The sequence below is a fragment of the Seriola lalandi genome, unplaced genomic scaffold (genome assembly GCF_002814215.2).
Source record: "Seriola lalandi dorsalis isolate HSWRI2012SDOR001 ecotype SW California unplaced genomic scaffold, Sedor1 jcf7180002054318, whole genome shotgun sequence".
Classification (NCBI taxonomy): Eukaryota; Metazoa; Chordata; class Actinopteri; order Carangiformes; family Carangidae; genus Seriola; species Seriola lalandi.
This window is the reverse complement of record NW_019524871.1, coordinates 438,469-464,011: the sequence shown is the minus strand read 5'-3', so window position 1 is coordinate 464,011 and position 25,543 is coordinate 438,469. Positions and strand designations below refer to the sequence as shown.

Below are 25,543 nucleotides of genomic sequence, written 5' to 3'. Positions count from 1 at the left end.
TAATCTACTTTCACAATGATTCCATCCATAAGTAACATAATGACAGAATATGTGACTGTTTTGGTCCTGGGTTCCAAACACTTTCTGTAATAAAACATCTAAAAACAAAAATCTTATCAGTTAGGGTCCTTGATGTGAAAAAGTTTGAGAACTACTGTTGTGGGCTACTGCAGCAGTTCAGTAAGTGCTGATACCTTTTTTTAGACATAGTATGTATCAACGTGAATGTTTAATTTATGTGGAGAAACTGACTAAAGTGCAAAAGGCTACAAATATCCTACAAAAATGTCAAACTATAAATTAGGCCACAATAAAAAAAAATTCGGATTTCATTCGCCAGGTGTTGCCATGGTTTCCATAGTTTTCACTAAATGTTACACTCAATCACTTTTTCCACATCTACTTATTTATTATATGTTCTTAATGGGCCGAGGAGAACACTTTTTTCCGACAGCACCTGAAATCAGCACGGGAACAACCCCCTCCCCTATTACCTCCCCCTCGTCTGACGTCACGTCAACGGCTATTTGCATGAAGTGTTTTGTTGCTGCAGCTTCAACTCGCCTGCAGAGCGAGTCTCTCCGAGGGGAAAGCGAGGGAAGAGGCGCAGTGAAAATACGGGGAGCGCGGCTCTTGTGTTTCACATAAGGGGAGCAGAGGGGGGAAACGGCCTGAACGCGAGGATAAAGGTGTGAGATACCAAAAGAAGAGAGGGAAAAAAACAACAACAGAGGAGCTGCTTCTCTTGTATTGGAAAATGGAACTACCCGCCGCGGGAGAGCACGTCTTTGCGGTGGAGAGCATCGAGAAGAAGCGCAGCAGAAAGGTTTGTCACCACATCGCTGAAGGACATGTTTTACACACATGCACATGGGAATGAGTGTGATTTTTCGTTTGATTTTCTCCTCTCTGGTGGAATACATGTTTCGTTTTTCCACTAGATAATTTCTTAGATGACGGTGCAATGCAGAGTGCATTTTACTGCGTAAAGTAACGTTAAGCTGATTACCCCGTTTCTCTCCATTCACAGGGGAGGGTTGAGTATCTGGTCAAGTGGCGAGGATGGTCTCCAAAGTAAGTATCCCCGTACAGCATTGCAGAAAGGCTCACTTACGAAAATACAACATTGAAAATAGAAGTGTGTGTGTGTGTGTTGATGTGTGCATCCGTACGAGCGTGGACGCGCATATGGGCGGTCGCGCGTTCTTGCTTTAGGCGCTCGATGCGTTGGCCTCTATGATGGATGTGGTTTTACCATGTATGCAATCCCCAGTGTTCCAATTAAAGGGGGACATGTCTCTAATTGAACCGATGTTTAAGAAATGCCCATATATCCACAGTTGAGCGGAGGCTGGGCCATTGTATCCCCTCCCCCCTACACCCGTGCGTAAAAGTTACTCATGATTTATTACACGTGCATCCACGGGGAGTGCAAGTGTTTCAGTTTGTTATTCACACAAGTCACAGTACTAATATGAGGTGTGGGAGGATTAACAAGTTAAAGACAGTAGAGGGTCGTTTTGGAGCAGAAATCATCAGCTGTCCTAAGCCATTGCTTATTAATGTCACCCACTTTTGAAAGGCAAGTGTGTCCTCACTGATCACATTCTTCCCTCTGAACAGATACAACACGTGGGAACCAGAGGAAAACATCTTGGACCCGAGACTGCTCGATGCTTTCCAAGACAGGTGAGTGTAGAACTGGACAAACCAGCCTCACATGTGGTGACGTCCACTAAATGAATCCCAGAATAACAAAACCACACAGGTTTAAATTAAATATTTCTTAATTTCTTTTTTGTCCCAAGTAGGAACTCTCTGTATGTTTATAGTCAGGAAATATGCAGCCTGGTCACACTATGTGGATAATCCCATGTTGATAAACTGTCCACACAATGTGACAGTCAGAAATTCAGTGCCTGGGGGGGTTGGATTAGGATTAACACTGGTGACATCAGTGGGTCAAGTAAGGGTTAAACTCAGGGCAGGGTTACCAGAGCAAACCGTGACACTTTGTCGAGCATCTCCTTTTTGTCACCTGATAGTTATTTGAGTGTCAGCATCAGGTTATCATGCTGCAGTGCTGCCTGCTGTCCCACCATGTGTCATCTTCCACAGGACACGGCAGCCAGTCATATTAGCCAATAACCCAAGTACTATTGATTATGTAGTTTTGTATGGCTAATTTTTGATTTTTCTTCTTTTTTTTTTTTTATTTACTTATGTGCACTATTATTTTAGTAGATACAAACTTTAAGACCTCCTTCAGATAAAAACTTAATTTACTTTGTTGAAAATTAAAACTCCATTTACTCATCTCTAATTAAAAAAAATCCAGAGTCTATGAATATGAAAAAGTTTAACTGCTGGACACAAGATGTTTCCTACTTCACTGAAAAGTCCATTCTCAGTATTTGTGTGTTGGAGGCTCCAAGTTTCCACATCACCCTTGTGTAAATTGCACACTGTGCTGTGTTTGGCTTCTAACTCATGTGTGATATCATACATTTTTGGTTGCACCTGTGCATTTTAAACTGAGATTTAAGCACAAAGAAGTTTTCTTCCTTCAGCTGATGAATGTGAAAAGAGTCGTCTGCACATACATCATTCTGCACAGTGAAGGTCAAACATCCAAGTGAAGGGATTTAGATTATGGTGCTCATCTTTTATTAATCTGCTTATGATTCAGTGGAAAGACATGAGGAAATGATGATTAAAGTAAGCAGGGAACTAAACAGTAGCTTAGTAATTGCCATAAATCAGAGGTGCATGCACCGTCTCAAACTTTAAACCAGAGAAACTTCCTCGTGGTCTTTATTAGTGAAGGGCCCTGTGTCCATGGTTTTCCAAGTGGCTACCATGGTCAAATTAGCTGCTTGGCTAATTGTTAAATAGTCTGTTGAGTGACTGACCAGACAGCTCCACATGAAGGACAGTGTAATTGAATTTCTTAAAAGCATGGCGTGTTAAACTGTCACTGGCTTTTCTCTGAGCCTCCCTCAGCTTTTGCTTACAGCAGCCTTTCAGGCGCAGGTCACACGTTAAAGCAAAACATCGACATCACTCCGCGTCTGTTTTTGCAATTACCTCTTTCTCGAAAGGGGAGAGATTTTATTGAAACTAATTGCGTGTCTCTCCGGGGAGCCAAAACGTCTGAATGCCAGGCTATGAAAATACACTGAGTCGTCATTGTAATTAGATGTGAGGGAGGAGGGTGGGGGAGGGGACTGACATCACTCCTGTCTGCGGTATTGAGTTACTGCCTCAGAGAGACTTGCGTGGAGACTGAGGAAAGTCAGACAGGAGAGAGGCCTTTATCTTCTGCTGGACACGCAGACATTATATGTTATCCTGGTGTTATTTAGGGAGCAGGAAACCTCAGTTGTAGCCAGTGTTTAGCCTTTTGTAGCGGTGACGAAGAAATGTAATGTGCTGTAAAACATTTGATGCCCCGCAAAAAAAGGTTAGGATACTTGTGAGAAGATAAATACTTAATATTAATAATATAAAATTAATGCTTCTTTAATCTGTGTTGAATGAACGTCACTTTGCTTCAGGAAGTGTAACTCCAACCTGTAACATGGGCTCAGTGTTTTCTAACTGAGCCTGAGGAGGACACCCGTGACGTTGTGTTGCCATGCAACGGCGACTCATCTCTGCCAGATGGTTTCACTGATTGGCTGCTGTTTTCTTCTTCCACAGAGAACGTCAAGAGCAGCTGATGGGATATCGTAAAAGAGGACCCAAGCCCAAGCACCTTCTGGTTCAGGTAAGAAACCAAGGACACTGTATATTTCCCTGTCATTCCCTGCATAATTCCCTCTGAAATCCCAGGAAATCCAAGGAAGCAAAAGAAAAAACTTAATTTGGGAGTCAAATGGGAGCTCCGGGGATTTAATATTGCACGTCCATGAAGCTCAGGGCCTCAGAAGAGAGATTTAAAAAAAAATGATTGTCAAAATTAACTCAGCAAAAGTCCAATAATATCCTGACTCTGGAAATGCAGAGCCCTACATTTCCCATAATGCAACTCAAAATCATCTTTTGTTAGACCTTGGTAAGCACACGCACCATCTAAACTTAGCACCTCCAGTTCGTAAAGCTTTATGTTATAACTTAAACCCGAGCTGAGATCTTTAGGGGTTATTTTGTCAGACTGTAAACAGCTCCTTCCAAAATCCACAGAAGACATAATGTGACTGTTTTTACAGGCTAAGTAGGAAACACCACCCACCCCCGACCCCACGATGAGATAACTGATCTACATGTTTAAAATCCTCACAGTTCCCCTTTAATTTAGGTGTTGGAAGTGCTTGCACATTTACAATTAAAATATTTATTACAAACAATAAATTTTATTATCTGCATTAAATTTTATAGGGACCAGTTCCCTGACCTAACAGCTGTAGCTAAATGAGTGTGAATCGTACATTTAGCGCATCAATCAGCGGTCCAAAAGGCCAGGGGAATCCCTCAGAGGAGTGTTTTTGTTCCTCTCAGGAGGGTGTTGGTGCTAACACATGGGACAAAGTCAATGACGGGACACAAAGCAGCCAGTGACATTCCTCCGAGCTGAGGTCACAGCCACAGGAGACACTTGGAAATATCACCCTGATGCCCGGGCCTGTGACTGAAAGAGCTGCTCAGGAACTGTAGGAGGGCTGTGTGAACACGGGCCAAGGCCCCTGAAATAAACTGTGCTTGTTCAGGCCTCATAAGGGCCCCTTCACACATTCCAAGCACAGCTCACAGCTCAGCTCATGGGCCCCAATGAGCCGTGGCTTTTTGTTGTGGCTTGAAACAGACACATGTATAGGTACTGTAGGCAGTTGCACCATTAATCAAATTCCCCACCCAGAGGGATGTCTTTATTTTAAATACTGGTGTAAACAGCAGAAATCCCCTAATTCTTCATGTTATATTCATTGAGCTGTATTTTCATGCTTTTTCGAATCACTGTCTTGTTTCACAGGTTCCCTCATTTGCCCGGAGATCCAGTATCCTGGCCGACCTTCATGAAGCGTCCCTGGAAGAGGACGGCTGTCAGAAGTCCAGCGCAATCCAGATGCTCCGTCCCCAGGGCCAGCAGTACCAGCTGAACAGCAAGAAGCACCACCAGTACCAGCCACTGTGCAGGGAGCGCGAGGCCGAGCAGCAGACCAACGGCAAGAAGTTCTACTATCAACTCAACAGCAAGAAGCACCACCACTACCAGCCGGACCTCAAGGTGCACGAGCCCATATTTGTTAAACCCCGAGACATCAGGGCCCCGGAGCTGCCCAACAAAGGGTACAATGTGCCCCCCATGTTGCAGCAAAAGTGGGTTCGGGACAAAGACTCCGGCTGCCTGACCAAAGTGAAGGATATCACTATGGAGCTGAAGAAACTTCCAGCTGACCTCAATGGGCACAAAGAGCCAGACAAGGTAAAACCTAAAGAGGATGCTTTGCCACAGTCTAACGGAGTCAGCAGCAGCAAGCTAAAGATAGTGAAGAACAAAAACAAGAACGGGCGGATTGTTATTGTCATGAGCAAGTACATGGAAAACGGAATGCAAGCAGCTAAAATTAAAAACGGTGACTCTGAAACTCCTGAAAAGTCGCCAAAAGGAACTGATAACAGCGCAGAGAATGACCTGGAGAAGATGAAGCTTGTCAAGAAGCTCGGCCTCATGAATGGATTTGCAAAAAACCCCAAAGAAAAACCAACCATTCCAAGTTCTGGTTTTAACGTAGTTTGCCCCAAAGAAAAGGAACAGTCCCCCAAAATGGAGCCAACTGTGACGGAACAGGATAAACATGTCGAGGTCAGGGGTCAGGGGCAGCTTCCAGCGGATCAGCCTTTACAATTGACAACCAAGCCTAATCTGCTCTCCCTGCCTTTGGATAGGGGAGTTTCCTCCCCACTGGACAAAAGAGGAGCCCAAGGTGGATTTCAAGGACTAAAGCGACACCTCTCTGACACAGACTGTGACGAGCATGGGAGTAATAAGAGGTTTTTAAGCTCCAGGAGTATCAGTGTTCCTAATACGGTGTCTTCACCCAGCCAAAGCATCAGCATCGACCAAAACGGCCACCAGAGTCACACTGGACTGCAGCTCTGTGGGTACGCAGACCAAGAGGAACCCATTGACTTGAGTATTGTCAAGACCAGGCCTAAAGCTGCAGCTTCCACAGCAACCCAGCCTGAAAGACACACACAAGCTGAAACTCTAACACAAACACAGGATGAAACGCACACACAAGCCGAAACACACACACAAATGGACACACAAACGGAAGCACAGCCCCAGACTGAAACACAGAAATCTGCAGAGAAGGTGAAAGTTGACTCGTTGTCTGTTTCTAACAATGAAAAGAGAAAAGAGGAGACATTTCCCTCCTTCCAGCCTTTCCTTGGGAATATAGTGATCACAGACATTACCACGAACTGCCTCACCGTTACGTTCAAGGAATACGTGACGGTGTAACAGAGCTGGATATCAACCATGTAACTGTATAGATGTACATTAGATATATTTGATTTTCAGATGCTTGAATGTACAAATAAACCGTTGATGTTGCTTTCATTTTGTATAGTTGAGACAAAAGAGTTGATCTTTTATCGCATTATTTGCATATCTCTTCTTATAAGCTCTATCTGTTGTTACTTCTGGAGATTTTATCACATGCAGTATCTAATTTCAGCGATTTCAAACTTAGTTTAAAAAGCAAAATTAGATCAAATAGATGTCGGAACTTTAATTGAAAATGCACTTAACTCTTGTAAATACTCTTCACTTTTCTATGGATATAATTTGATTTATACACTCGACTGTCTACATCTCAGATAACGTTAAAAATGTAGGCTATATGGGAAATTTTGTAAGGAAGAAAAATTATATTGAATCATGGTAAATTACACTGTGTCTGTGTGTGTGAGTGTGTGTGTGTGTGTGTGTGTGTGCGTGAACAGATGGACAGGTTTAAACAAGGATGCATGCTGCTTGGACACATTATGCCGTTAGGCATGCTTAAACAAGCAGATAAAGAAAAATGAAGCGTCTCTCTGTCAATAAATGTGATTTGCGGAGAAAGGGAAAAGGTGTTTTTTAAAGACTGCTAATGGTTAATGTTTGTTATATGCTCCTATTATTCAAAGTTCCGAGTGTTTTTGAGTCATGCATCTCAAGATCTAATACCGAGCACAAATCACTTCCATCGAGACAGCTGATTCTCAACCATATGACCTTATTTATTTTAATGTTTTGCAGCAGTGCAGTGACTAAAATGGCTTTTTTTCATTATATTGAATTATATCAGTCACAGATCTGTGTTAACACTGCCAGTTGAGCTGCGTAATCCGACAGATCATTACCGGCAGCTGGGTGCTCCATGATTCAGCTTTTTTCCATTTTCTGACATGTGTAAGACACACAGTTATGTGAGGAGAGTAAATGCGATTTTCATAAGAAAATATAAAATATTTGTGTCATATTTTGTGTAAGTTTTGCAACAAATTAGTAATTAAAAGTCTGTAAAAGCACACCTTCTTGTCATAATCAGATCTGTTCCCTGGTCATACATAACTCCTCCTTTCTGAAGAAATCCCTTTGCAGCACCATGTGACCTGAGCTGCACTGACCTGCTCTATGAGAAGAACATTGATGAGATGCACTTTTCATGTTTTATCTGAAGGCAAAAAAAAAATGAAGGCTTCCTATGATGTGTTTTGCAATAATAAAATTGTTTGCAAGTGATATATGGAATGTGTCTCTTTTTATACTTATACTTTTACACTTACATTGAAGAGGAACCACATTGCTGGTGTCCTACGTCACACGTGACCCTGGCTTCCCGCGGGGAGCTGAAGATTTTAGCAGGAAAAGGCGGCTGCTATAATGCTCTTAAATGGCTAACCTTACCACAGAAGATGCTAAATCTGTACACGGCTCTATTTGTGGCTGTGCGTGTGTGTGTGTGTGTGTGTGTGTGTGTGTGTGTGTGTGTGTGTGTGTGTGTGTGTGTGTGTGTGTAGGCTGCGGACCATGAGGATTATTACAGAGCCTGTCAGTTTATTTTCAGATAGGCATCTCCAGGCTTTGCCCTGTGTGCACACTGCAGCTACGTGTCAGGCCTGGTCCACTGTAACATATTGAAAGCCGTGCGTTTCCATTCATTCATAGCATTTAATTCAAAAGGCCACGGACAAACGTCTATCTACTGTGACCTGGGATTTGCTTTATGGTTTAACCAACACTTACATGTGTCTTTGACGAGGATATTATTAGTTTAAGGCTCATGATTTTGACCTGAGCAGCTGTTCACGTCAGATGTTTCATGAATAAATCCTCCTGACACGCAGAGAGAGGCGCAGCATGAGGCGGCTGGTTCCTCTGTCTGACCAACAGGTTGAGTTTAAAATGACAGAACACCAGTCTGTGTTGTGTGGTGTGCCGCTGACACACTGAGACAGCCGGTTGCTGTTCCTGTGAGTAACTGATGGGCGCTTTGAATTAAAGATGTGCAGAGGAGCTCTGTCCTCACCTGCTTCAGAAACCCCCGTCTGTGAATGTAACCTGTGCCGGTTGCCTGTCGTGGTGACAAGTGGTTGATATTCGCCTGTTCCGACAGTGTAGACACACGACTGGTCTGCAGACGCGGTGTGACGCGACGGCTGAGATGAGAGCAGCTCTCGACCCTTCCCGCCAACGCACGGCGTTAATGTGAGCAACGACAGAGAAAATGGCTGTCCCCTCTTTGCTCCATCCACCCGCTCTCCTGTCGCCTCGCAGCTGCTGCAGCAGACAAATAAATGCAACATTATGCTTCAGTTATGGCGGGAAATTCCTATCAGGACTGAAGCCGACATTGTCATATCATATGGCTTGTTTCCTTGTATCTAAGCAAAAACAAAAACAAACAAAAAAAAAAACCCGCCAAACTCTGAACAAGCCGGTTACATAATCACTTTAATAAAACAAGAACTGTGTGAAATAGTGTGCTAACACGTCTTCTTGATGATCCTCCGTCTTTTCCTCTTCCTCTTCTCTGCCTGCTCATGTTGAATTCGTGCATGTGACTGAGTCAGGCCTGTAAACGCTCTCTTGACACAAGATAAACTCAAAATCACAGTTAGTTTCGGAGAATATTCAGACTGCAGCTTTTACATGGGCATTATGTAAATTTTGTGTACAGTAGGCCTGCAGGTGTTTCCCACAAACAGCCTGCATGCACAGAAATATAATGTGCACGCTCTGCAGATTTTAAACTGCATCAAAGATTGCTGTATAAGGACAAAGACTGAAACAATTTGCAACAGCTGCAATCTGCAGTACCTTATTTAATTATGGTTACACTCATTTTAACTGTCAAGAGCTGATCACAACAACAGCCTTTACCTCTGTGAAATGGTGACAACGCACAAGTGCAAAACAGCCTAAATTGTGAAGTCAGCTGTTTAAACCTCTTTTATTTTGTGAAAATTAATTCATTCTGTAAAAGAAAAAAAAAAACAGGATCGCTGCCACAAAAGAGCCATATAGGTTCACAGTGAGAAAATGACACAAAATGATCCCTTCAGATCCGTTAATAAGGTGTACTGTAATGTTACTACAAAACATGTAAAAAGCGCCCACACGGTTCCGTCTGTATTTTCAGCCTTGTCAGGAGGTGGACGGAGAAACACCTGGACATAACAAAAAGGTCTGTGCTCAAAGCTTCATTTACAGTTACTAACCTGCTGAGATCACTCAGATCTATCCAGTATAGTGACAAACAAACTATTCCAGCGGTGACTGACGCATCAGTGCTCAACATGATCCAGATGCAGTAAAGACACAGGTGAGGTCCCGGTTTAACACGGGCCTGTATGTGTCTCTCTGTGGGGACACGACCAGCCACAGTGCGTAGTTCACTGGAGACATGTGTCCTCACTGCTCATTCATTCACAGAACAGCCAGTTGTCTGGTGCGATTGGATTTGGTTAATACTGAGGAATGGGAGCCTAAATTTGATAGAAGCAATGGAGGGATTCTGGGAAAGAAATCCCTGCGTAAAACCAGTTGCAAACAGCCCGTGAAGCACATTGATTACCTGTGTTTATGATATGACACCCTGACAGGTAAAAGCGCCCTGTCTCACCTTTCCATTAGCCTAGTGTTTATTTCCTATAAATAAGGAAAATAAATGAAAGTCCCGAAGACAGAAAAAAAGAGGAATACCCTTTAATTTAGTCAGTAACTGTTAATTATCCATCTGTAACTACAACAATCGAATCAAACTGGCTTAATGTGGATGAAGAATGCTCCAGCCTCTCTCTATCTTTGTCTTTGCATAATACTGTTTGTGCTACGGCCGGGTTTTCCCGTTTTTTGCGCACACCGGGAAACCGCGTCTTGCCCGGATACAAGCCAACCAATAGTGTTTTAAGGGCGGCAGCACTGCTGCACTGCAGGCGCGCCGAGACCAATCGCATCCAGAGCGTGAGGTGCGCCCATCTTCCCTTTCTGTCTGTGCTGACTGCTTGTTCCGGCTGTGCACTGGAATACGCGGGAGGAAAAACAGAAGCATTGAAAGGTGGACAACCCTTAACTACACTATTATAAAACCATGTCGCACACGTCTTCTTTCATTAGGAAATAAACACCGCAGGCTTCTAAAAGCAATGATGTAGCTTGAGCTTGGCTCCTCTTAACAGATATCTGGCATCTGTTCTGACAGTCTGTAGCTACCTTTATTATTTCACTGTGAAACATTATAAAAATGTGAATCTTCCAAAAATTATGAGTTTACTCTCCTGTTCTGTGATATTTTGTGTTACAGACTAAAGTGACAGTCTGGATTATTTGGATTAATAGTCCAGTTTTCATGTAGGCTAAATCAGCAGGACTGTGATGACTGCAGGTACAGAGCAGGAGTTTTACCGGATCCGTCTTTATTAGAAACGGATGTTAAGACAAAAACACTAATATGAGATCAATAGTCGCGTCTAATTGAAGATTTCTGAGACCATTCAATTCACCATGCTACATTTTGCAATCTTCTCGCACAGCAATTCATTAAAACATAAACCCGCAAATGGCAAAGTCCCTGATGTCGTTTGCACTGCACCACCTTGATTTTATGATTAGGCCTATACAAGTGGATTAAAGATGAAAAGAGTTGTGAGTCTAATAAATCACTGACCCTCAGTTACCCCACCGTGTCAAATGGCATGGCCTCTTAATAGATTTTTTTTCTCAGTTGAATAAAAATAGAGGAGGCTGAGTCTGTCCGGGTGACAGGTTGTTCAAATTGGGCCAGTGTTGTCGGCCCGGATCAGCGCCAGTTGTTCTCTTGAATTTAATGTGAAATGAATTTCATTATCTTTAGCTTCATCAGGCCAAAGACTTTATCATTCAATGACGGGAGACATGTCATTGGTTCTCATAAAATGCTGTTAACATCCTCTTGACAAACGTCAGCAAAGACGAGTTGTAATTATTAAGATGTTTAGTCCATAAATCTGGAGGTGCTGCACTCTGGTCCTCGGTGACTGACTAGCAGAGTCACCCTCGCCACTCAGAGGGGAAAGGACTCAGACCATTTAAATAGACAGGTTTCAACTAGCGGTGTCTTATTCTGAATTATATGCTTCATGCATTCTTTCGTTGACACTCATTAGGCTCAGCAAGAGTCTAAAGAGTCATCTATATGCATTTCAATGCATTTCTGAATAAACCGTCATATGACCTAAATACAATACTAACCTGACTACCGCTTTTAATCTATAGGAAAATGGTAATAATAATGATAATGATGATATAATAATAATAATAATAATAATAATGATAATAATAATAATAAAATTAATAACAATAATAATAATGATAATAATCTTGTGAGCAATGAGGCTGGAAAAAATATTGCAAGTGGTCACTGCAAGTGACTGTAGTACAGGAAATAGGCTAGTATAAAATAACAGGCGTATTTGCATCTAAAACTGAGGCCAGATTTCATGAAGAAGGCGTTTAATTAAACTTGTTTTTTTTTTGGGGGGGGTTTTTTTGTCATCTGTTGTTTATTGAAATTAAGTTAACAAATAGTTTAATGATTTAACAAAGAGAAACGTTTTTTTTATCACCCACCCCCAATATGAACGAGTTGTATTGCCAGTCATTTGTTTTCTTCTTTGAGGAGCCTGATTATTTTTAAAAATGGCTTAAATAAATGAAAACTGCCAGTTTTAATAAAATGAATTTTAGTGACATTGAATAATAATAATAACAACAATAATAATAATTATTATTATTATTGTTATAATATTATTATTATTGTTGTGGTTGTTGTTGTTATTATCGTATTAATAATGATTATTATAATAATTTATTACCATCCTATAGGCCTATAACAGATTTATCTGGACTACTTAAAGGTGTTTTTTATTTTTATCTTTTTTTAATCCTTATTCCTAAACAGTTTAAAATTGACCTGTCGGCCTGTGAATTGCAGTCTGATCAAAGCAGTGAAGTGACGGCGGCGGTCTTTGCTTTTTTTTTTTTTTTTAAAGAGCCCCAAATAGAAAAAAAAATAAAGATGTAGGATTTTCATGTGCTTTTTTTGTTGTTGTATTCAATCTGCCTAGAAAGGTTGAATATGCTAATATAATATTTTCCTTTCTCTGGTGTTTAGTTGTATTCTTCTCATCTAAATGTTTTGGTTGGTGCATTAACACATTAGGCCCAATGAAAGCCTATGCACGTACGCAGGTCACTTTGGTCGAATGGGCCTGATGCCGCTGCTTTGGAAAAAAAACATACCGTTCTGTTTCCGGTGTGAATAGCTCAGATATGACATCAGCAAAGTAAAGTGGTCTTTCAGAGTGGCTGCAAAGGTGACAGGTCTTTGCCATAATGTCAAAAATATGAAAAGCTTTCCTCGGCGTTGCCAGATATCTACATGCATCAGCTGATCTTTTGCTCATTGAGGGTCATAACAACAGCTTCGTTTCCCTAACATTTTAAAAATCACATTCACTACACTGAACGTCTTGCATAATGGGCAGTGACAGTAATCCCCCGGACTGTCCTTCCACCTGACTAAAGATGTTTTTTTAAGTGAACACTGAGTTCACCTACATCTCTGTGGATAACAGGTCTTGGCCCAGTGCGAAGATATTTTAAACAACAAACCAGTAGTATTGGCAAAAAATAGATAGCTACATATGACTTAAAACTTTGCCTTCAAGGATAACACACACAGCTGTTTAAACGAAATAATATGAAAATAAATAGCTTATAAATTTGACTGACAGAAATAGTACATTGATCATCTGTCTTTGGCCTGACACAGCAAGGAAAATGATGGATGCAGGCAGAAGATAAATTTGTAACGACATTGCATAGACCGTCACAGGCTGTGTGCTTATGGACCATAACAATAAACTCTGCATCAGCTGATTAATACAGTGCTGGATAGACTAAACGAAAATGAGGAATGTCTCATGTGTCTCGACTGTTTCCCGAGTGGTCAAAATAAACTAAAGAAACATTGTTATGTCCTAGTTCTATACTTGTGTGGCGACACTGTCGCATGTATATAGCCAGACAACTTTTGATACCACGTGCATGTTTGAATGACTCACATAACTTGCGCGAAATGATTCACTCGCCGCGCGGGGAAAAAAGCCACCATTTTCCCCCCCGAAAGAATTCACACAGGCTCACGCTCCTCCCCTCACTTAGCAACCCGAGCACGTAGCAACGGCTGGACCAATGGGCGTTCTTCTAGAGGTTCCACCGACTGCGGTTCCTTAGCAACGCTGTAAAAAATTGCGCTGACGTCCATTCTGTACGGGAGTATTATGGTCTGTCGGGAATTCAGAGTGGCTGGGACTGGAGAAAAATATCTGCTCTGCTAACGTTAGCGTCCACCGAGCTAACGGTAGGTAGCACTGGAGTAAACATGGAGCTGTCTGCCGTCGGAGAGAGGGTGTTCGCTGCCGAGTCTATTATCAAACGGAGGATAAGGAAGGTAGGCGTGGGATGTAACGTGCCCCTTTTCTCCCAGAGCGTTGAATATAATGCACCACTACCGCACTCAAATACTACTGTTGCCCTGCAAGCTAACGAAGTAATTTCTGTTTGTTTCTGATGGCATGCAGGGTCGGATTGAATACCTTGTGAAATGGAAGGGCTGGTCTCCCAAGTAAGTGCTGCTTCATTGTGTCTCTTGCATGTTTTCAACCCGCGGCTGTGGTGTCTGTACTGTGTCGGCTGTGGCTGTCGTTAGCTCACCAAAGCTAGCGAGACAGCCGGATTAAAACTGAGGTGCACAGCACGATGGAGATTGTAGCTGGCAGGCTAACGCTATGGCCATCCACATACTGTGTGTCAGCGCTCGCTTCCTCAATCTGACTTAATGTTTTAATTGTCAGATACAGCACTTGGGAGCCAGAGGAGAATATTTTGGACTCCCGCCTGTTTGCCGCTTTTGAACAGAGGTAAGATGTCTGGGCTGGCCTGTATGGGCAGAGGCAGTGAATGTTAACATGTCCAATAAATATATGGTGTCCTCGTTGCACTTTGCTCCGTGACACTCAAAATGGGAGTCTGCTACTATATTTTTTCACAGGGAGCGTGAAAGGGAGCTCTATGGACCCAAAAAGAGAGGACCAAAACCCAAGACATTTCTGCTTAAGGTAAATTTAGCAGCTTTGTTTAGTGTTTTCGTAATGAATTACATGGTCACGGCTAATTATCACGTCAAATTCTTAAGCCTTTTTTGTGTATATAATGTGTGTTGTTGTTTGTTAACTGTCTTACTTAAACCTTTACAAATGAACTTCGGCCTCATTGTATTTCACAGATATGCGCAAGGCTCCTTAATTATGCTAATTATGCATATTCAAAGTAGCGTGTATTCAGCTTGTGTTTAAGCTAATGGGAACTGTTGACATATTTAAAATAGCTTAACAAACAAACAGCCAGTCTTGTGCAGACGCTGCTGTTGAAGCGACTTGCTCAAAGTCCTTAATCCTTGTTTAAAATCCGTTTTTGTTACTAAATCCTTTCATTAAATTCAGATGCCGAAATTTTACTGCCGTATGTGAATGAAATCGGTTGAGTAAAGTGTCATAGCCTGATGCAGTCAGAAATAGGGTTCAGCTTTTCAGGACAATGGACCGTGAAAATTGCTAAATGACCGGCAGTTCATCTTGAACTAAATACCAGAATCTCCGTTGACAGGGCTGTTGTTTGGAGTGAGGTAGAGGAATTTCACTAATAAATACTGTGACCTGACAGGAACTGTTTTCTGTTGTAGTTGTTAAAACTTATTAGTATATGTTTGCAACTCCATTTCACTCATTTCATGTGTAGATGTGTAGATAAACCTGTGTGTCAGGCATGGGCAGTGATTGAAACAATCAGTAAGCCTGTTTCATGGAGTTGGATAAGTGAGTAGGAAAAGCAGAGGTGTAAATGATGGATGAACTGCATTTAGCTGCCTCAGGTATTGGTATTGTGAATGGTGGCTCACTGTCACACTGATGGCTGTTGGGCTGAGCTATATGACCACTATCTCATATTCTTATATAGGTCATTTAATTTCCACATAACAATACACACAGCACATCTCTTTAAATTCAGTGAATGCAAAAGACCACATTGAAAGGCCTGTTTCTTACTATGTATTTGAATTATATACTCAACAAATAAATGGTACTCACTCTTGCATGAATATTTTCTTTTATTTAGAACCTGCAAATTTTCAATTAAGCAAACAAAATATAAAATATTAATGTATAAAATATAAATAGAAAACTCTTAGTTGCAAACAAAATAAATATAAAACTATGAAAACCAAACGTATAATATAGTATCATAATCAGTAGAACTAGCCCCCTTGACTCATCAGAGTCCTTCTCCTGTTTGTTTTTCCATCATCACACTATATTTATCATCAGACAAATCTAATGGCTGTTCGACTATGACAAGTCAAAATGTTTGCTGTGAAAAAGGCCTGTTAAGTTCATTAAGGAATAACAAAAATTGAAGTCATTGTTGTAACATTGTTTTGAATAATATTTTCCCTGTGATTTTGCTATTTTCTAATAGGCTCAGGCAAAAGTTAAAGCCAAGTCCTATGAGTTCAGGAGTGAGGCAGTCCGAGGGATGCACGTCACCTACCCAACTCCAGAGCCAGTTGTCACTCCCAGGGCTAGAGAGGGCCTGAGAGCTGTTGTTCCCACCATCTTCCCACCCAGCACTGTCAACCGTGGAGAAAGTGTACGAGTCCGACCACCAGAACTTAGCACCCGAGAGCACCAGCAGCCTTCCCTTCAGCACAATAGCCCAGATGGACTCCTTCATGTACCTAAAAAAAGAGGCCCGAAGCCTAAGCCCCGCTTCAAGGACAGCAGCTACAGCCCTGCAGCCCCTGAGCCCCACAAGAGGAGGGCAGAAGAGCAGTTGAGTCATGGTCCTCACAAACTGGCCAAGCTCCAGGGGGTTGAAGAGATGAGGCTGTTCAAAGTAGCCCACAGACATCCAGAGAACCATGGTCACAGCCATAAACACCACCATCACCATCACCACCACCACCATCATCACCATCACCAACAAAACAGGGAACTTTCCGGTGGAAGCTCCTACAAACAGCTCTACTCAGACCGCAGCCTGCACCCACACAGGATAGACATCGATACACACAGGACTAAGGAAGGATCCAGCTACCTGGCACCCGCACACTTCAAGCACCAGCCCAAAATGAGCCAGAGCGTTAATCGCCCCGCTGAGCTCCCACTGATGGAAAAACCTTACTTCTTGGACAGGCCCTCTCCGACCCGTCTTGATGACGACTTGGATGAAGTTTCGTGGAGGCCATCTCTCGGCAGCGTGGAAAAGGTCCTGGTGACAGATGTGACCACCAACTTCCTGACTGTCACCATCAAGGAGAGCAGCACTTCTAAAGGCTTCTTCAAAGACAAGAGATGATTGTTTGATAGATTTTTTTTTTTTTTTTTTTTTTTACTCCACACTTTGTTTTCTCTGACTTGCATCAGAATCATTCTCATGTTTATAAGACATAGTGTGATTATTAAGCAAAACAGATTTTGTATGTAATGTATAAAGGCAAATTACATAATGTGCATATGTGTATATATTATAAAGTTGGACATCTATTTAATGTATTGACCAAATCAAATGAAGTCCATTTTGCTTCATGCATTGGTTAACATGAATGAGTTGCATGTTTCCTTTGCAGCAGCTGGCTACTTTCTGTACAGAGCTTGTGAGTTTTACTATTTTGCAAATATAACAAACTAGAATGTATTTTTCTTCACTCTGTTTTCAGCCTGAGCTCACGCTAGTAAACTGTGTGAGGCAAGATATTAAATCCAGTCTGTGGATTGAATATTTCTCTATAATTTGAACTGATTAGACTGAAGTTACCTTGTTCAACTCAATAAGGTTTATATTTAAAAAATTTACTCAAGCACTTTGAATTCAAAAGTATTAAGAAATAATCCGTTTTGTAGTGTTTAAAGACCTCTCTAACATTTCTAATTGTAAGATAAATTAATAAATTCAACACAGACACTTTAAAGGTTTTCCCAAGGCGCATATTACTACATTACAGTACATAGTTTACATCTTCAGAGAAAACCTTCATGAAGCTTTGATGTAATAACGCAAATTACAAAGTTGGTGTCAAATTGCTTTTTAGACGCTTTTCAATAAATACGTTGAATTTTCTCATTTCGTTGTGTTTAAATGTCTGTCATTTCTCATCACCTCGCCGTTGGCCTTGAACGCAACAACTAAACCCAGAAATGAGATCCTGGATTTTGTCCAACCCGGTGACACCGTCAGGCTGTAAGGCCGCCGTCTAAATCATTAGGGTTATTTTTCTTGCTTAGATTTTAATTGCCTAAATTTCTGTTACAGGTCATTGGAAAATTATGAAAAGTTGCATTGTTTTTATTTCCAACAGGCGAAAACAAGAATCCCTTCTATTATTATTACAGTTGAAGTCAGAGGCCTCAGACTTGGACCAAAACGTGTATCGTAATTGAGCCAACGTGAGGCTGCGGCTGCTGCTGCGGCTGCTGGAGGCCTGCACGCATTTGTGCTCTAACACGAACAACACAACAGCCCATCAGCTCGTGGCCCTGCTGTGAACGGCCTATTTAATTTGAATGTATGCGTCGCAGACGTCACGTCTGATTTTTACAGGCCACTTTGAGTTAAGAGACGTTTGAATAAATGAAAAGATTGTAACTAAATGCAGCTATCCAATTTCACAGGCCCCAACTCTGTATCATTTCAGAACCAGCGGCGACCAGTCTTTTGATTTATTTAATGTTTATTTCTAGAGGATCACATATAAACGAACCAGAGCCACATACCACAGCATTTATAATCTAAACTGGTTTGCAATGCCAGACCCGATTAAAAAAACAATATATAGCCTAGACTATTTTAAAAGCCCGTCCAGGGTCGAAGTGCGCAGTCCGGTGGATCAACCTGTCACCGCTGTTTGAGGACGCAGATCTGCGCTGTTGATCCGTCACACCTCAGGTCTGTATGGGTCCAATAAGCTTCAGAGCCGATTTATTCATATAGCCTATGACATATCGTGTATACACAAGACTGCGTTCTTTCTGCTAAAAATTACATAAACGAAATCAAATGTTTACTGTGCTTGAACCTTTTTAATTAAAGACCCGATCCCGGTGTCCATATCTAAAAAATGTAGAGGCACAAATATGATCATAAATGAATAAATAAATAAAAGGGACGTTTTTTTTTTCTGGTTAGCTGATTACCAAGGGGTTAACTAAAGTCACAACATCCATCATAATCACATTCAGATTTGAGACGTAGACCCAGTTTGACTAAAACCAGGATCCATATACAGTGAACAGTGAGCGTGTGGAGCCCTCAACCTCGGATCACCCTCCTCTTTCTAATATCAACGAAAAAATTCAATTCAATAAATAAAACACCGCCATTACCCGGTACAGGCTTCATGCTTTTTTATTTATTTTTGATTCACTGTTCACAAACTTCAATCTGTGATGATACATGATATAAAACTTCAGAAACTACTGAAAACAGCAAAATACACAGCTGTGATACAATAAGATTATATATGAATACCCACTTATTCAGCATTCTGCACATGGTCATTATATCTCAGGAGGGAGAGAGAAAAAGTCTTTCCATTCTGTTTTTCAAGAGTTTTCTGCTGTCCTTGAGTCCACATTGTCACCTCTGGTCCTTTACTGTGGAAAGAGAAAAGTAAATAAACTCAAAGATTGGGAAATTATCAGGTAAAGTAGTATATTACATATGCAGAACATTTTAAAAATAATTCAGGGGTGTTGTAAACAGAAGAGTATTAGCAACACAAGACAAAACACATAGTATAATAGTGTGTATCTATAGTGTAGTATTTTACATTTTTTAAGTTATTTTCTTGGATTTATCCATGTAAATAACTTCATACTCCTAAACCCATAATTTAAGTTTAGTTTTAGATTGTAATGTGAAGATCTTCCTGCTTTATACAACAATACTTGTGTGTGTCACTTGTGGTTTTTCTTTTTCCAAACTGAAGATGTTTCAGTGTTAATGAGTGTGAATGAATTTTTCAGCGGACATTCAAGGCTCAACAGTGTTGGTGTGACTCACAACTACACCAAGACGTTGAACGAACTTTACTGTACTGCTGTATATGTTAGAAATATTATATGATATATATTATTTATTACACATGAGATGATATGAGCCCGACTCCGAAACTGTAAGACAGGTTTCTGTGGTTTTTACATTTAGCAGTTGTGATAAAATCACAAAAGAACAGGAAGAGAAATAACACAACAGCACTGAGACATTTCCAGAACAGAAACAATTAATTCAGTATGCAAAGGAGACAAATACATGTTTGTGTAAGAGTGCAAAAATGGGTTTGCACGCTGCTTGTTTGTAAAATCTGACTTCAATGAAAACTGATGGTTATGTTGCCGTGTGGGTGCACATCTTTGCATGCATGCACAGTGCACGTTTGGCCTTTGAGGTGGAAGTGGAGACTTGTGACAACCTTTGTCATCATCTTCACACAGGGTATCCATAGTTCCTGTCACAGCGAGGGTAGCAGTGAGGGTTCAACCAGTGCTCCAGGTTGGTCTCCTGGGCCCTCTGATCCAGAGCCTGCATGTGGAGCAGATGCTCCTGGAGAAAGATGTGCACAGTTGAATAAGGAGGAGACAAAGACACATGAAAATGAATTGAAAGAAACAGAAAAAGAAAGAGATGAAGAAGAAAGCTGATAAACATGGACACAGTTTGCTGCCCACATTTGCATAAATGAAAACGAACACTGAACGGGGAATCACCAAGTCAGAATAAAACTCCACCGGCTCACCATGACAACGCATTCAAAGTGAAATGACAGAGACGAGTAGAGATAAACAGAGGGAAACATGTTTGGACTTGAATGATGATGAATGTCTGCATTCAAAGCAGCACAATGCACAAATGCACGGAGGAAGATTAGTTTATAGGTACTGCTGCTTTACTTACATTTCCCCCAGGTCTGAAGAGAAATAGAAGAAATAGTGTCAAAGGCTGATCTGTCACATGTTATTCAGCTAAATTCAATTAGGTGGTTCAGATCGTCATTCAATAAAGACACATTACGTACTTAAAAGGGCCTGAGCAAAGTGTTAGGCTCTGCTGTGAGTCATGATGTTATCTCCAGGACGACAGCTAAATCCCCTTCAGTGATGGCAACAGATATCTAATTCGTTTAATATATTGATTTAAAATATTAATTATGTTTGTATTTAGTAAGAATTATTTTAACTTACTTATATATTACTAATTTTTTATCGGTCTTGCTGACTTTTGCTTCATTGTGTTGCTCAGCCCGATCTGATGTTGAATTTAATTTTTACATGTCAGCTGTAACTAATGTTTAAAAAGCTACTAATTTAGAATTTACAAAAGAATTAATGACAGATAAAATGATTAGATTAAATGTTTTTAATATATACTGAAGTAAGGTGTAAATAAATATTTTGTATAAACATTCACAACAATCAACATCATTTTAGCATTTAGAAACATTATATATACACTTAATAAGTTTTTATAATATGCTAACAGATATACTGCTAATTCATGTTTTTGTCAAAAGCTTGAACATAATTATGAACAGTTTTAAAACAGCCTGTAAATGTGTATAAACAATTAACAAATGCTTTATGAAACACTTGTGTACATATATATGAGTTATTAAGCATTTATTACCACCTCATACATTTCATATAAATAGAGGGGGTTAAAATAAAGTGCTGACCAGAAAGCTATAGATCTCAGTATGATCAATAGTAGCAGGTTAATCTCTGTATATCCATGTGTCTGTGCTCTTTGCTCTGGATGAACCTTACCCTCATTGGCTCATCAGGGTAGCCGGCCTTCATTGGCCGCTCCTGCCTCTTGCTGCGGAGAAGCTGCTTAGCAAAGCTCTCCTTGATGATAGGGCCTGCATCTGAGGGAGAGAGAGAGAGATAAGAGTTTGACTGCAAAGAGATAAAATGTTTAGTCATATCTCATGTGATACACACACACACACAAATAGATTTGATAAAGCTGATTCACTGCAAATAAAAAAGATAAAAGACTAATTTTGTTCTAGTCTTGTACATGTGAGTGTGTGTGTGTGTTGGCAGTTTCCTCTATTTTTACTTCCTCTTTACGAGAGAGTCAGGAACTGAGATCGTCTGCTCTGAGTTGGACCTCAGCTTGAGTTAATTTGTTTTTGTGAGGAACATAACAGCTGTTTGCTTGGTGGCTGGGAACTGGCTAATCAGGATAACATTCCTCTCACTGAAGGCTGTGTTCAGACCCATGAATAAACCCCTCACCACTATCTGCTGCTGGTGGGCTGTAGCTGACCTGATCTGTTTAGTTAGTCCATGTGAGGCTGTTTATTCCCAACGCCAGCCCCGAGGGAGCTGCTCGCTCTCCCTCTCACACACACACACACACACACACACACACTGGCCTCTGCAGAGCGAGGGCACTCTGTCTCTGTCTCCCTCTCTCTAACCCAGGCCTGTATTGGGAGGCAGGGTATTTGGTGGAAGGTAACAAAGTGCCCATTCATCCTCCTCGCTCCCCAGGGAGTCGGCCCGTGCAGCACGTGACCCCATCAGCAGGCAGCCTGGCTGGCTCTCTCTTCCTCTGCTGCCAGAGGGAGCTGCTGTGGAAATGAACCCAGCTCTGTCAGCACAAGGCCAGAGCTGCTCCTGCTGCTCCTGCTGCTCTGGCCCTCACAGCGACGTGGCAAAAAAACACCTAACAGTCTCCAGCTGTCTCATTACAAAAGATGTTTTTTTGATTTTCAGAATAATTTGTCACTGTGAAGATCTGTGCAGTTTCCTCTTGTGTTTGACACAAGTGCATGCTGAAAAAAAAGTCAGTTATACATCTAAATGCATTGGCTTTGGAATGAAATACTGGTGCAAAAGAATGGTTGCAAAATGCAGCAATCGTTAAAGTAAAAATAGTAAAGAAACACCATTTCAGCATCCGCAATCTAATATAGTCATGCAGCAAAAGAAAGATACACTAAATTCATGCAAAACTATCTTAAGTGAGACCACCTCCAGTCTTCACTTTTCCTCTCTATCTCTGTCCTTCTCTGGTCTAATGGAGCTAAATGTACAGACTCATTCACTGTCACAGAAACAGGGTGCAGAAAAAAATGCAAAAGCTTATTCTTCTGATTAAAATTTCACCCCTCAAATCCCTTAGAGGTTCCTACCTGTGTAAACAGTCAGCAGGACCAGGCAGAGCAAAAACACCACCAGCTTCTTCATCTTCTACACTTGTTTTTCCTGTGCTAGCCTTCTCTGCTCTGAGGTCCTGACCAGAGTCCAGTGGGGGTGAAGGGAAAAATTCTCCTCCTACCTCCTCCTGCACGTCACCCACAAACTGTCACATACCTGCTCAGGTTACTGAGGGCATATTGAAAATAAATGACTATCAGTGGTGATACATTGGTTTAAATAGAAGTATAATTCATATAAATACATATTATAAATTCTAAAGTTGAAAAATGAATGGGGGTGAAGAAAATTAGAGCAGCTACTGTGTGAGGTGTACTGAGGCAGGTAGCAGTCTGTCCACTAGATGGCAGTGCACACAGTCATTTAAAGATAGGGAATACTTGTGAGGCAGCACCTTTGTGAAATGGTCTATACGAGCAAAACACTGCAGCTCAAATAAAAAAAAAAAATCAAGGGATTCAACTGTTTTAGCTGGAGATCTATTTATCTGTCTAATAAACTTTACTGCCCCCTCCCCTTTCTGTGGCTGTCCTGCAGTCCTTTGGTAAACATTCCTCTGTGTGTGTATGTGTGTGTGTGTGTGTGTGTGTGTGTGTGTGTGTGTGTGTGTGTGTGTGTGTGTGCGCGTGTTTTTTAATAAACATCCTCAATATTGAGGATATTCCTGCATTGTGAGGTCATTTTGGCCGTCCCTTGGATGTTATAACTTGCTTCGAGTTACAATCAGGTTTAGGTTTAGGACCAGGACCAGGACCAGGGTTAGAGTTTAGGAGGGCTACAATAATGGCTGGGGTTTGGCATTTAGTTGTGCATAGCAGAGACACACAATATGTGTGTTTGGTCTGATGTGGTTATTAACTCCAAAATAAATACCACTCACACTCTTTTGCTAAACAACACAATGATCTAAATGCAGTCTAATTTAAAGGGAAATTCCACAAATTCTACACAGGAAGTTCAGTTTGCTTATCTAGAGGAAAACTACTCAGCCTGTGAAAACAGTGTTGGGAAGTTTTTTTAGTCTGAGAAAATAAACCAGGTGATGTCATTGGGGTAATCTTGGATTGGAATTGGTGACTACAAATCTGTTTTAAACTGGGGATATAGAGTTTAAAAGATGCAGATGCTAACCAGAGATGAGATGGATTATGGGAGAGACTAAATGGCAGGATATCTTATTGTTTGCTGCTTCGATTTTGACCATTCTTTTAAAGAAGCTCCCAGCTTCATGGGACTACAACAGTACATCACTGAATTACCCCTCTGACACTAAGAAGGCTCCCCGAATGTCATCTTTGCTTACAGCTCCCAAAAGGTCAGAGTAAAAAAATCAAATCTGAAATTTAATGAGTGAAAACAGTACTGGTGAGTTACCACATTAGCAGCCAAACTCTACAACTAACGCTATTCATTTTAAATATCAACATTGTTTTGATTTTAAAGTTTCTTTGATTGGTTAAACACATACTGCCAGAATATATTTGATCTCGTGATTTATTTATTTCTTTCATAAACGTACTGGCGGACTGCCAGTGACATCTGAGGGAATACGTCATCGTGCGTCATTCTTTCCGCTTCCGCTTCCTCCTATCCCTTGTGAAATAGGCGTGTGTCTCCATCACTGTGTAGATTTTAATAATAATTTCTGCTTTGATTAACTCCTGGGGCAGAGAAGGCTTTTGTTCCCTCGTGTGATTATTGAGGTTGTAATGCAGCGCATGGCGCATGCGCACTGAGAAGCAGCAGTCCGCACATCAAGTGCTCTGAAATCAGAGATGAGAAAAAATAGAGATTTAGCCTGTACGTACTTCCGTGTTCGCTGATGACGTTCGGCCCCTCGTCTTTTGCTCCTCAGAGAGAAGGCAGTCTGTGCGTTGCAGCTGAAAACATAAAGGCTGATCTGCAAAACATAATCACCGGCAGTTCAGTTGTACTGTCAAGGTAAACAAAGTGTAAGTGCATTCAGTCCTTGTACCAGCGGTGGAAACTAACTTCAAAATGCTGTACTGTACTTTGATGTACTTGTATTTCCATTTTACGCTACTCTATACTGCTACTGCACAACATGTCAGCGGGAATATTGCGCATTTTTACAAAGACGTCAAATTATCCAATTAAAAAAAAGAAGCAAATATTAAAGTGTAAAAACGGAAAACAGATTTGTGTGTCAGAACCATTCATCATCTGATGACCGCTCAGATTTACCTTGTTATACTTTGAAGGAGTCTGACTCCCATGGAACCACTGGATTAAACTACTTCTGTGGTTGACAGGCTACAGTAATAAACTGCTGCTTACACATCGATGCATCCGTAATAAGAAATCAAATAATGTCATATATAAAAATATTTCAGCGACAAGGGACATTTCCCTGCAACACAAATGCTTTTTTTGTGCAAAGTCTGTGCATTTAGCTGATAATTATTTTGCATTTTTATTTAAATTGCACTTAAATTATCTGAGTGTCTTCCAACACCGACAGACAGAGGTCCTTTCCTTTTCTGTGTGGATGTTGTTGCTAATTCGTCTGTAATTTTACTTAAGTCGTTTTTTTTTAATGCAGGACATTTACTTGTAGTGGAGTATTTATTATTGAGAGGTGTACATGTGTAGATGAAGTGAAAGGGTTAGAAGGATTTGAATACTTCTTCCACAGCTGGCTTCTGCGGCAGTGCAGCACTGTTGAGCGCCTGCGCATTTTCCCTGTGGGTGAATTATCTTC

At 41.1% G+C, this 25,543-nt stretch overlaps 3 protein-coding genes across 4 annotated transcripts; 2 read left to right on the top strand and 1 right to left on the bottom strand.

Annotated features, from left to right (window-relative positions):
• Nucleotides 1-229: 229 nt before the first annotated feature.
• On the top strand, nt 230-7,738 carry LOC111655477 (E3 SUMO-protein ligase CBX4-like). Of its 2 annotated transcripts, XM_087174140.1 has the most exons (6): nt 230-609; nt 650-826; nt 1,031-1,074; nt 1,624-1,689; nt 3,703-3,769; nt 4,973-7,738. In XM_087174140.1, exons 1-6 carry the CDS (start codon nt 286-288, stop codon nt 6,467-6,469), a joined length of 2,175 nt encoding a protein of 724 aa, XP_087030266.1. In that variant the 5' UTR covers nt 230-285; the 3' UTR covers nt 6,470-7,738. The 2 variants fall into 2 exon arrangements, with proteins under 2 accessions (XP_087030266.1, XP_023262677.1); XM_023406909.2 differs by having other exon boundaries at nt 234-826.
• Nucleotides 7,739-13,818: 6,080 nt separating this feature from the next.
• On the top strand, nt 13,819-17,719 carry cbx8b (chromobox homolog 8b). The gene is made up of 5 exons (XM_023406872.2): nt 13,819-13,991; nt 14,122-14,165; nt 14,395-14,460; nt 14,592-14,658; nt 16,076-17,719. Exons 1-5 carry the CDS (start codon nt 13,923-13,925, stop codon nt 16,952-16,954), a joined length of 1,125 nt encoding a protein of 374 aa, XP_023262640.1. The 5' UTR covers nt 13,819-13,922; the 3' UTR covers nt 16,955-17,719.
• A 1,265-nt stretch (nt 17,720-18,984) lies between these two features.
• cunh17orf67 (chromosome unknown C17orf67 homolog) lies at nt 18,985-22,931 on the bottom strand. Its single transcript, XM_023406882.2, has 4 exons — nt 22,797-22,931; nt 21,418-21,518; nt 20,067-20,197; nt 18,985-19,248 (listed from the first exon to the last, which is right to left on the bottom strand). The coding sequence occupies exons 1-3, from the start codon at nt 22,849-22,851 to the stop codon at nt 20,081-20,083; spliced, it is 273 nt and encodes a 90-aa protein (XP_023262650.1). The 5' UTR covers nt 22,852-22,931; the 3' UTR covers nt 18,985-19,248; nt 20,067-20,080.
• Between the last annotated feature and the right edge of the window lie 2,612 nt (nt 22,932-25,543).

What these genes read in the sequence shown, in the direction of transcription:
- LOC111655477 (XM_087174140.1), top strand. Translation starts at nt 286, where the DNA reads ATGTCAAACTATAAATTAGGCCACAATAAAAAAAAATTCGGATTTCAT. An exon ending in AAAGCGAGGGAAGAGGCGCA is followed by an intron (nt 610 to 649) that starts GTGAAAATACGG and finishes GTTTCACATAAG; the next exon opens with GGGAGCAGAGGGGGGAAACG. An exon ending in AGAAGAAGCGCAGCAGAAAG is followed by an intron (nt 827 to 1,030) that starts GTTTGTCACCAC and finishes CTCCATTCACAG; the next exon opens with GGGAGGGTTGAGTATCTGGT.
- cbx8b (XM_023406872.2), top strand. Translation starts at nt 13,923, where the DNA reads ATGGAGCTGTCTGCCGTCGGAGAGAGGGTGTTCGCTGCCGAGTCTATT. An exon ending in TCAAACGGAGGATAAGGAAG is followed by an intron (nt 13,992 to 14,121) that starts GTAGGCGTGGGA and finishes GATGGCATGCAG; the next exon opens with GGTCGGATTGAATACCTTGT. An exon ending in CCAAGACATTTCTGCTTAAG is followed by an intron (nt 14,659 to 16,075) that starts GTAAATTTAGCA and finishes ATTTTCTAATAG; the next exon opens with GCTCAGGCAAAAGTTAAAGC.
- cunh17orf67 (XM_023406882.2), bottom strand. Translation starts at nt 22,851, where the DNA reads ATGAAGAAGCTGGTGGTGTTTTTGCTCTGCCTGGTCCTGCTGACTGTT. An exon ending in CCTGCTGACTGTTTACACAG is followed by an intron (nt 21,519 to 22,796) that starts GTAGGAACCTCT and finishes TCTCTCCCTCAG; the next exon opens with ATGCAGGCCCTATCATCAAG. An exon ending in ACCCTGATGAGCCAATGAGG is followed by an intron (nt 20,198 to 21,417) that starts GTAAGGTTCATC and finishes ATCTTTCTCCAG; the next exon opens with GAGCATCTGCTCCACATGCA.